At 40.5% G+C, this 12,552-nt stretch overlaps 1 protein-coding gene across 2 annotated transcripts in view; it reads right to left on the reverse strand.

The window, feature by feature from the left end:
• The window catches only part of RNASEH2B (ribonuclease H2 subunit B), a 593,154-nt gene that overhangs the window by 175,633 nt on the left and 404,969 nt on the right, over positions 1-12,552 (reverse strand). For both annotated transcript variants that reach the window (XM_044071685.1, XM_044071684.1), the window contains exon 7: positions 570-672. In XM_044071685.1, the coding sequence (XP_043927620.1) occupies positions 570-672 (103 nt within the window). The remainder of the gene's footprint in view (positions 1-569; positions 673-12,552) is intronic.

The raw sequence follows: 12,552 nt of genomic DNA on the forward strand, positions 1-12,552 counted from the left end.
ATATATATATATATATATATATATATATACACACACACACATATACATACATACACACACACACACACACACACACACATATATATATATATATATATATATATATATATATATGTAGAGAGAGAGAGAGAGAGCAACTGCTGACCTGTGGATATCAATAGGAATAACTGCCTATGTCAGATTGTGGTCAGTATTTGACAGGGAGAACTTTATAGTTCCATGTGGAGATACTGGCAGATACAAATTCCTCTGTCAGAGCATGAGACAAGTTAAGCTTAAAAAAGGCGAGTGGGCTTTCTCTTCCTTTAATTCCAAGGCAAGGAAATCGTTTCCGGAAGTACAAGAAGGTTTCTGGTACCAATACTCTAACAATAGTGGAACCATATTATAGGGAGAAAAGCAGCCTAAGGGTTGAGTTAAACTACAGGAGAATGTTGACTTTTCCTCTAAAGAAAGTGGAGCTGGTATATTCAGTTCATTCAGGATTCTAGCATTTTAAAAACTTTCAAGAATCATAGTTAATAACTGGCAGTTTACTTACTTAATTTATGTAGCATCATTTTTCTTACCTTCAGTAAGATCAGATGTCGTATTTCTAATAAATGTTGCTGACTGTACTCCACCACCTACAGAAATACTCATTTTCTTTAATGCAGAAACAGTCTGGTCCACCTACAGAAAAGCATGCATATTAAAGCAGTTCTGACAATATGAAAACAACTACAAGTCTTAATTATCACACAGCTTAAATTTAAGATTATACCTATGGAAATGATTGCTGCAATAGATTCTCTGACTATATGACACTAAATTTAAGTCACAAAGCTATAAACTTAAAATTTGTAGTTTATAATTCAAAACCATACTGCTGTATTTTGATGTCTTTAAAAAAAGACACCAACATCACCATTCTACCTGTTCCACTGAGTTATGGGTTGTTTAGAATTTTTATCATCATTCATTATTCCTACCACTGCTAACTATATGGGGCTTGGTACAGTACAGTTGCATCACCACACAGAAATTCTTCAAAAGGATCAACTGAGGTGGGTAGAGCATTGGAGTACATCATTCTTGTCAGCCTGTTCTTCTAGCTCATACCTCTTAAAATCTCAAACTCCATTGCTTGGTGCATGTACAGACTTTAATGCATGATGCAGAGTGTCCCAGTATTGGGGTTAAAAGGTAAAAGTAGTGCAGTATCAACAGAATGGAGGCAGTTGCTAAGGCACCCACCTCTCTCTCTTTTTTTTTTTTAATCCTGATCTAACCAAGTTTCCATAACAGCTTGAAGTATGTTCGTGCTAAAGCAAGGGCCACCTATACAGCTCTTGAGACCATGAATTCTTCCACATGTGAATGAAGGCACTCACATTGTAACTCCATTGTGCTGTTACATCCAGCATTTGCAGACATTTACTAATGTATTTATTTATTGACATTTGATTACCAGAAAGTTTGACTGGGTAAAAGCACATTATCAGCAAAGGCACAGGAAGAAAAAGCTTCAAATTATTACAAAACATTTTAAGAACAATAATTTTACAATCTTCAAAAATAAAACAAAAACATCTGCAATTTAAATAATTATAACAAATTAAACATAATATAAAAACATTGCTTAAGAATCAATACAAGTTATATGACAATCATTTAATAGTTAGAAATATTTTAAAGAGTTTATAGAGGAAATTAAAGTTACATTAGCCTAATACAAACAGGAATTGCAATATGAAGTGAGGGAAAAACAGGCTCATGGTGTATTTAGAGAGAAAGTCATGGAAGACAATTTGATAGAAGTAACGAAGTAACTGAAGAAGGGAAATTAAGGAAGTATAAGGAATGAAAAGGCATATGTTCGCATTTACGGATTTTGTTTATCCTGGTTTTAAGCAAGAACAAAGCCAGATTTTAGCTAGGAAGTCTTTCAGAGTGGTTATGAACGATGGGAGAGAGGGTACTGATCTGATGGAAAAAGGTAAAGAGTTCCAGGCCTTAGCAACCTTGTACGAGTGCAGAAAAGGCCCAGCAGATTTAATAATTGGGCCCAGCAGATTTGATAGTTTTATAGAGAGACAGGTGTTTTTGGTCAATGGATCGCAATGATCGACTGGGAACACAGGACCACAGGATATCACAATGGAAGTAGACAGCACCATCCACCACACAGATGAGCCAGCAAGTTCCTCTCACCCTCCCAGGCCACCTCATCCAGCCCCTGCATTATCAATCAGATTCAAGATGTCTGATTTGCAGACAGGATTTTATCACACTGTGTCACACAGCCAGCAGTGAGTTGACTTATTACTTGTTTTTTTCACCACACAGATTTAACTGATACTGTATCCAGTAATGTTTCTTCAGCTAAAAATAACTCTGGTAATACCAAAGAAATATACTGACAACCGAGTCTATATTAGAAGATCAAATGTTTAGGTGATCTAATGCCTAAACATCGATCTTCTAATATCGAACCTAAGAATATCGAACCCCCCAGGGAAACACGCACGTCGGCCAGTAAAAAAAAACAAAAAACAACTTTACATCCAAACTAAGTGGAGGGCTGTGCCCCCACACCCCCCTAACTAAATATACCAACTCCGAGATCGCTCAACAGTACAGAAATGGCAAAATCCGACAAACGGCCAAGAGAGATCTTTCCCTAAGTTAAACTGGTCGTTCGCCATTTTTTTGCTTTCGATATTAGAAGATCGATGTTTAGGTGCTCGATCCCTGACAACCTTCTCCCTCCAATGGAGCTCTGGAACTGTGCACTGTAACTTCAAATGGGCAGAGCCTAAGCTTTCTGATAGAATCAAATTATGTCCTCACATTTCAAACATTGGCTCATTTCACTGGAACCATATTGGGTTACTACAGAAGTATAAACAGCAAACTCTTCAGCATAACCTATTTTTACAGTAGTAGTATTATTTAGGTTCTAGCTCGTAAACTGAATTATATATGTCACAGTAAACTCAGAAACTATTAAGTTTGTAATTTTTTGTAAACAACTTAAAATATCTCAGCAACAATCTAAGTTACACACATATTGTTGGCAGCATTTTTCATCCAGCTGAGAGCTTCCTTATGAGGCTAAGTAGTTGTCTGTGTTACTTGGTTGTTGAGACATTTAGAAAAAAATGAAATTTATCATACTATAAAAAATATATAGCAACAATTAATATTGTTTTACTTGCAATAGACGGATACAATTGAGTTTGCCATTGTCTAAGCTTTAAGATAAAGTATTTTAATACTTTGTATGTAACATGGTTTTGGAATCACTGATGTAAATATGAACAAGCAATGTTTGACCCATAGAGGCATTAGTAGGGTGTAACTGCAGAAGCACCTGAAGGCGTCACTCAGCTGCAACGAGGAAGTCATTCTCTCCAGTAGAGCTCTTTTAAGTGTGTACCTTTAACTCCCAGTGGGTGTGGCTTCAGCCTTTCTAAAATGAAGTTATCACTTTACAGTTCTACCAAATACTAATTGACAGAGGTCATATATCAGCACAATTGTGTTTACCATCATGTATGCTTCAAAATAAAATATTCTGATACCTTGTATGTAGCATGTTTTGGAATTATTAATGCAAATATGACCAGGCAATATTTGACGCCTAGAGGCGCAGTAGGAGGTAACTGCAGAAACGCTTGGAGACGTCACTCGGCTGTAGGTTCTCTGGTGAAATAACAATACTTTTCCTTTGCAGGCAGTTTTAAAATGTGCACAAAAAGTATGTACATACAAATCAAACCATTATACATATAATGCATATAAACATATATAGCCTAAAGTTTCAAAACTGTTGCTTAGTCTAAAGCTGCTTTAAAGTTCAGTGAATAAAGTGCCAAACTGCTGCTTAAACATTAAAATGTAATGTTTATCTGAAAATGTTCAGAACTGATAACAGTGTTCGCTGTTTTACTGATTAAACAAGTTTATAATTAGTATTCATTATGTAGCCGAAAAATTCTAAAGTATTTGTGGGAGTCACAATAAATGTTACCAATTTACATTATCATAAAATAAGTAAATAAAAGGGGCACAACGTGATGTTGAAAATGTATCTTCCAAAATGTGCCTAGAGATTACTTGCAATTTTTTCATATGTTGTTTGTCTTTCGGCTTTTTCTGGTAAGGGGTCACCACAGCGGAACTCCGGTCCGCTAATGATTGGCAGTACATTTTTATGAAACACCAAGGTGCCAGCTCGACGACCAACCTTCAACGAAGGCATGCCCATTTACGCACACATGTCTTTCGAACGCTACCCAACCGTGGGGAGGACATGCAGACTCCACACAGAAGGCACTTCCAAAGCCAAGCAGAGTATCGAACAGGAGAACCTCTTGCTGTAAGGTAACAACGCTACCGCCGTACCACCGCGGCATTCTGCAATTTTTTTATATCCCAGAGCCAAAAATAGTTATCCAGGAGTTCAGATGTGTGGCCTACAATGTCCTGTAGTTTTAGCTAACAGTGAGTACACAAAACACAGTTGCTATTAGAAAGGTCTCTACTTTGCCCTTGGAAGTCAGCAAGGACTAATTTGCAGTGATGCAAATGATCAACCAGAATGACTAGAGCCACTAAATAAAATGAATTCAAGGAGTAAAATGTATTTTAAAAGACCCTCAGAAATGTGTAATACCCTTAAGTATACAGCATTTCACTGGAAATTCATTCAAAATGCCTTGTGCTTATGAAACAGTTGACTGTATATTTTGACACTGTCTTTCTTCTCTCACTGCAATCAGACATACAATCCTGGGAAACCAATATATGCTAAATAATGCTTTTAGCTGAAATACAACCTTAAGTTCATTAAGAAAGAGGTGCACCTAATGTGATTCTTATGGATAGTGCTACTGTATCTTAAATACAGTACATTAGTGAACCTTGTTAAACTAACTTCCAGATGTGGCAACTGCCTCCCTGGGTATCTTCTCCTTTGCCTTTCAGGCTTCTCACTTGCAGACCCTACTGCCTCAGTCACTGAAGGAATGTCCTACCTTGACTAGCTTAGTAGGGCGCTTAAAACTTACTTTTATGAAATTGCTTTTGACAGTCTGGGCTGATTTTTAGCTATCTTGCATGGATACTTACAGGGCTCAGCTTTTAAAATTAAAATATTACTTTAATCGTTTTTAGATTACTTCACTGTTTCAATACATTTTATATGCCACAGTTTTAATTTTATCCTATTTTTATCAGTTTATTTAAATTTTGCTTACTGTAGGTGATGATTTCTTAAAATAAAAAAAACTAAGTTGAAGGTCATGACTTGTAACCTACATACCAAATTTGATTAGTGAAGTTGCTGAGAATCAAGATGGCACAATATTTCTGTTTTATGATTAGGAATCTATGGGAGTAGAACTCTCAGCTTCTTTGTGAAGTACTGACATCCCCTATGTCTGAGTTAGGACTACAGTCTGGGCCTGTTCTATGAACTGTGAGTAGACAGCTTGGCCCATGAAATAAGTGCTCTCTGGAAAAAGACTTAACCCCTCTAAGACACAGCTGTCTATGACCACATTAAGAATTCAGTAGTAACTGGTTATGGCTCACATTAAGTCAAGGCAAACTGAGAAAAACGGTCCCCCCGCAGGCTGCCTTACACAGCAGACATGACAACAGTAGACAGACTGGTGGAGTCATCCTCCTACACGACATAACCAATACAAAAAGAGAGACAAGACTAACACTTGGGACCCCTCCCCAATCTATAAAGGGGCTTCTTTTTATTAAAATACAGGGCTTGCTTGGAAGAAGCAGAAGATTCTTGGGGGGGGGGGGTGCACATCACAGAAACCCTTCAAAGTTGCAAACGTCTGTTTCCTCTTCTGAAATTACTCAATCACATCATGGGAGAAGTGCCTGAAAAGGACCTCTGCCAGAAAGGAAAACAGGATGTCCTGCCAAAGCTCATTCACGGAGAAGGAAAGCTCAAGCCACACCTGATGCTTGTTATTTTAATCAAAACATTAACACAGTCAAAATTACAGCAAGATAAAAGAAAAATCACTGTTTTAGCCACAGTAAGGACATTACAATTTTCTGTGACCCAGGAGTAGGAAGGTCTGCCACATTCTACGCTGCCTGATCTACTCTGAAGGAATAAAACCTGTACATGTGAGACAAACAGCTGAGGGACCTAAGCTCTAACAAGGCAGAGGTAAACGTCCTCTTTCCTACCCTAAACAAAAGTAGAAGTCACAAATGGCAGACCAGAGGTTATATATCCACAAAAATTCAGTTTATTAGTCTACAGGTATAAGCACTTTCATCCCACTCAAATCACATAAGGAACTAATAAACCAGATTTTTGTGGATTTATAACCTCTGGTCTGCCATTTGTGACTTCAACTTTTGTTTAGGGTAGGAAAGAGGATGTTTACCTCTGCCTTGCTGGAGCTTAGGTCTACTTTTGTTTTGGTGTTTTTCCTGGTTTTGAGCTCTTTCTTACTCTGTCCAAAGCCTCAGATTCCTTAACAGTGATGATGCAGTTAAATATAATGTGAAAAAAGTAGCAGGACACTGCCAAGACAAAGCTGATAAAACACCTTTTATTAAAAAGTTAGCGCTTTCGGGATGACCCTTCTTCAGACTTAATGCATAACTGCAAATACAGCCATATTTAAAATACAAGCCAACCAATCATTTACTAACAAAAACCCGCCTATTTTGTAGCACAGGTTTTATAGGTAACACATCATTAAGGCCTGGTGGTCTGTGTGCTCTTAGATCAACAATCCACTTGGATTCAGCCAAGGCTGTTCTGTGTTTTATATCACCCCCCCTGTCATTGGCTTTCATATTCTCGATACATCTAAATGTAAAGGTGTGCGTAGGATACTCCCTTATGTGTCTGTAAAGTGCATTACTTATATCACATGTTCTGATATTGCTAAAATGCTGCAAAATCCTGATTTTAAACATATTATTAGTCATGCCTATATAAAAACACGCACACTGTTCACAATTAGCCATAACCTTTTACACAGGTGCTTCCTTAGGACCTCCTTGGTGGGGTGTTCTGGGGAGGTATCAGAAGACTCTGGAAGTTCCAAATGGGAAGCAGACTTGAAGTCCTTTTAGGAAGGCTGTCCTGGAGAGGACAGAGTAGATGTCTCAGACACAAAGGTTGCTGGGGAGGAACCAGAGTCTGAAGCAGGTAGAGTCAAGGCTCTTCTGGGTGCAGAGAGAGCCCTCTCCACTACCTCGAAAGCAGAGGAAGATCGGGACACAGCAGGCACCCCCGCTGGAGCTGAAGCTGTCAACGGGGAAGATCTACAAACCCCAAATGCCCCGGATCCAAGTGGAGATTCAGAGCTGAGCTGTCAAATGTCGAAGCTCAGAGAGGAATAGACAGGTCTAAAAATTTCATAGCCAACGTCAACCCTTGAAACTGATGCTGTAGCTATGACTCAGAGAATCACTAGGCTGCGAAAAAGACAGAGCCAGGCAAGACAGGGAGACCGTCCAGGTCAAGCTAACAGTACCTGTCAACTCAGACCTTCTTGGCTCCAGGAAGGCTTCCAACATCCGGGGTCAGACTGAAGGAGAAATAAGGGTGAAGGCAGAAATGTTACTTATGAATTCAGGAGGGGATGAATCAGGCAAGATCCTGAGCTGGATGTCTGCCTTGAGAAATTTCACCATCATACTGTCCACCTCTGCTTTGGAAAGGCTTCAGGATGACCTCACAGAAGAAGCTACTGAAGCAAGCCTGGAAGAGGGACTCAGCTGCTGCAAAAGTGGGGACTCAGCTGCTGCAGGAGAGAGAACTTCGGTCTAGATGACACTAGCTCCACAGAAAAACTTCAGCTATAGCGAGGAGGGGAGGCTTGTATGACTATCGGTGCCCAAAGCAGTCAACTCCAAGGGTCTCGGAACTTTGGTGGGAGGTTCCCCCGAGTGACAAGGTTTGCTGGGGATCTCTTCCTCTATTTGTGCTTCTTGGCAGGGGTTTCAGCCCCTGAAGTGGAAGGCGTGGCTGAACAGGAGAAACTAGGGAGGAGTTCCTTCAAAATAAGTTTATTATGGCAGTCAGTGAGTACCCACTAATTAAATCTGGTACAAATTGTACAGTCAGAATCAAGATGGCCACCCCCAAACAAACTACACATTCAGAGTGCACATCTGATAGTGGGATTTTGTGCCTACAAGTGCTGCACTTTTTAAACCAAGCAGATTTTGATTCGGTCATGCTAGAGGAAAAACAGCAATAGATAAAATGATCACAGGTGCACAAAAGCATGCCCACACACCAAACAGTTAGAAATAACTAACTTTGCAGATCTAGAAGCAAAGAACTTTTTTTTTACACACACACACACACACACATGATATATATATATATATATATATATATATACACACACACACACACACACACACATATATTAAAGCTAAACAAAAAAAAAATCTACTAAAGCTAAAAACCAGAAGAGAATGGTAAGGAAGGAAGGGAAGGAAAGAGACCAAATAACTCTTGTGCTGACAGAGCTAAGACCGAGAGAAAGCAGATACTACAAAAAGTATACACTAACAACAATAATTATATAAACAGAAAGAAATATCACTCACAGACTGAATAAAGTCCTGAGGAGCTTAGAGTGTCAAGAACCCAATGCTTAGCGAAGTGCAGCAAACATGATCTGGGGGATCTGGAAGAGAGCAGCATCATCGGTAAGTGAGGAGCTCAGATGTTAGAACCTACAGGTTTGGACTGCATCCGAGTCGGATACATCGGATCCGAAACCCGTTGGTTGAAGAGCAGATGAAAGCAACATCAGATCATATTTTTCAAACATGCTCATCCAGAAATGTTTAAAATGTATCAATTAATTAATATTCACAGTTCAATAATACCAACATGCATTTTTTCTTTTCAATTTCAGCTTTAGATTTAGTAATGTTAATAGCGACCTTCCCAGCAACATATATCAAAAGGTTAAATTTGACTTCTGGGAAACATCTCACCCTTTTAGCCCTCAAATACATTAATGACCTGAAAGCAGTTCACATTATTTGTATGCTTTTGTATCACAGCAAGAACTTCAATGTTAATCAATGTAGAAGCCTGCCAGAATATTCCTGGGGTAAGGAAATGTTTTATCCCAAAGACTAAACATCCTCAGAGACAGTACATGAGAATCAGACATACTCAAGAGTCATGAGAGTGAAGGGGTGCAACAGCCTATCACCCCTGATTTCTTCACGGTTAGTGAGCATGATGTCTGTACCCACAGTGTAATGTCATGAATCTAATAAATCCACCCTTCTACAACATAATAAAAGCAAATTATGCCCCTGATGCCCAGCAAACTTTATGCATCAGTTTGTCCATTCACTCCCCTCTTTACCACCACCCAAATGGCACCTCACGTTATTAATGTAGGGGGGTGGGGAGCTCTCCTCACTTCAACGAAGTCTGCCTTATCAGAATAGGGTCATCCTATGTTGCAATCCCTCCAAAAAGGAGTGGCAATGCTTTTGGACAGGCCTGTGGTGTACATTTGGCTCACCATGCTGTGAAAGAGTTAGCCTACCTCCGCAGATGCACAGAAGCATGCACTTACATGAGGAGGCAAACTGCCCACTGTAGTGATGTTGGTCTAGAATCCACTACCCAAGGGGTGGGGCTAGGGATTTAAAAAAAAAAAAGACTTCATTCCAGGATGCTGATGGGGGTATAAGCAACCCATATGACTGACTGGATGACAAAAAATACAGTTGTGTACACATACCATAAATGTACACGTTCGAGTGTATTCACTGTTGCAGTCATCACATTTGGGTTATCTGCTTGCAATAGCCCTCAGTCGGCCTGATTACGAATGTCTTGGGTCCTGCGTCGGTTGCTGTCTCATCTTCCGTGATGTCAAGTAGTCAGGGGTATAAAGCATGCAGCCGACACCATCACATCAGTTTTTCTTCCGCAGATGTCAGGTGCCCCCCTAATGGGAAGCAATTAAATATAAATATACAAGGTTACACCTCCAACAAAAAAGCAAATACACCAAATAGCTTTTAAGCATAGTAAAGGAGAGTAGAAGTATAGCCATAAGTCATCAGGGGGCTGGAGGGAGGGTAACCAGAACTGCAACAGTGAATACACTCGAACATCTACATTTATGGCAAGTGTACACCACTATACTATGTTCTTCGTGTTTCACTGTTGCAGTCATCACATTTGGGTAGATTCCGAAAGCTAAGGATGGGAGGAGGAATTTAGATAGCATTAGGACCAGCTATAAGGCCCTGCAGAACTGCAGTGGTAAAGCCAGCTCTGGATTTAGAAAATACTGGTAAATGGTAATGCTTGGTGAAAGTATGCACAGAACTCCAGGTAGCAGCTTCTAGGATGTCCCTGGTAGGTACACCTCTGAGAAAGGCTGTAGAGGTAGATGCAGCCCTGGTTAAATGGGGTCTAATCCCCTGTGGGATAGGTTTTCCATTGTGCTTATAGCAGACATGAATACAATGGCCTATCCATTTAGAAATGGTTTGCTCTGAAATAGCCTTCCCCTCTGCCCCTGCAGCAAATGTCACCAGCAGTTGTTCAGATTTCCTTTGAGGTTTAGTCCTGTCCAAGTAAAATCTAAATTGTCTGTGCACATCTAAGGAGTGCAGTATCCGTTCCTCATTGTTCTGTGGATTAGAAAAGAAGGTTGGCAAATGAATGGACTGTTTAAGAGCCACACTGACTACCACCTTAGGCATGAAGGAGGGATTGGTCCTGTGGGACACCCTGTCCGCATGAAAGATGATGAAAGGCTCCACTGCCATAAGGGCTTGTAGTTCAGATACCCTTCTTGCTGAAGTAATTGTTAAAAGGAAAGCGGTTTTCCAGGAAAGAAATTTTAACTCTGCACTTGCAGCTGGCTCAAAAGGAGGTAGAGTGAGTTTTTCCAATACAAAGTTAAGGTCCCAGGCTGGAGTTGGGGCTCTCCTGGGTGGTCTTAAGTTTTTGGCCCTTCTGAGGAACTGCTTGAGCAGTGGATGAGAGAAGAGGGGTGGTTCTGCGTTGTAATGCACTGAAATGGTTGAGGAGTGAATTTTGATGGAGGAAAAGGGAAGGCCCTTGTGAAGCATCTCAGTTAAGTATTGAAGAATCTGAGGTAAATTGGGTGCTGCTGTACCCATCCCCTGAGCCTGGTTCCAGGCACAGAATATTTTCCATTTTTCAGCATACGATTTTCTAGTACTAGGCCTCCTTGCCTCCAAAATGACATCCAACACTTGTTTACTGAGGGATGGTAACGGAGAGATTAGGTAATTTGCCAGGCTGTCAGGTTCAGGGTTTGAAGCTGAGGGTGCAGAATCTGGCTCTCCTGCTGTGACAGCAGGGTAGGGGTCTGAGGTAAGTGCCATGGAGCCAGCAGTGACAAACTGCGCAAGAGGGGGTACCAGTGTTGACATGGCCAATCGGGTGCAATCAGTATCATCCTTGGTTTGTCCGGTTTGATCTTTAGTAGTACTTTGGAGAGTAGAGGCAGAGGAGGAAAGACATAAATTGATAGTTTTTTCCAGCTGAAGGATAGAGCATCCAATTTCCAAGCTTGTTTGTGGGGAGTCCTTGTGCAGAATTTGTCCAATTGGTAGTTCTTGGGGGGGCAAACAGGTCTATATCTGGGCTCCCCCATTTGTTTATCAACATGTTGAAAATCTTTGGTTGGAGTTTCCACTCGTGTGGGTCCATGAAATTTCTGCTGAGTTTGTCTGCAAGTGTATTTAGTTTTCCTGGCAGGAATTGAGCTTGTAGATGCACTTGGTAGCTCAATGCTGTGTTCCACAGAGCCATGGCTAGTCTGTAGAGGGGTAAGAATAGGTACCCCCCTGCTTGTTTATGTACCACATAACAGTGGTGTTGTCCGTCCTTACCATTAATTGTCCTGGAAGAATGTGGTCCTTGAAGGCTGTCAGAGCATTCTGTACAGCTAACATTTCTTTTTGATTGATATGCAGGTACATTTGGCTTGGGTTCCATTTGCCCTGAATGCACTTCCCTGCCAGGTGAGCCCCCCATGCATAGTCTGATGCTGCGGTTAGGGTTTGGGTGGCAGGGGGTAGAGTGAATGGCAGTCCCTTGTTTTGGTAGCATGCCTCTGCCCACCAAAGGAACTCTAACTGTAGGCAAGGTATGATAGGGATCACTGCTTCTAGATCCTGAGAATGTTGACAACATAGGTTTTTTAGATACCATTGTAGTTTCCTCATATGCAGTCTTGCATATGGAATTAGTAGAATGCAGGAGGCCATGAACCCCAAAGGCAGATAGCAGGGTTTTTGTGGCCATTAGTTTGAAGTAAATTGTCAAATGAATTTGTTTCTCTGGCATGAGGAAAGCCATCTGGGAATTTGTGTTCAACTTGCTCACATGAATATAATTTGTTGACAGGGTACCAGATGTGATTTCTTTTCGTTTATGGTGTATCCCAGACAAGTTGGCACCTTTTGTACAAATGCCAGATCTATCAGAAGTAGGTCCTGGCTTTCTGCCTGAATTAGAAAATTGTCCAGATATGGGTATAT

This window comes from Protopterus annectens, chromosome 5.part0, assembly GCF_019279795.1.
Source record: "Protopterus annectens isolate FY-2018-M chromosome 5.part0, PAN1.0, whole genome shotgun sequence".
In the NCBI taxonomy this organism is placed as follows: domain Eukaryota; kingdom Metazoa; phylum Chordata; order Ceratodontiformes; family Protopteridae; genus Protopterus; species Protopterus annectens.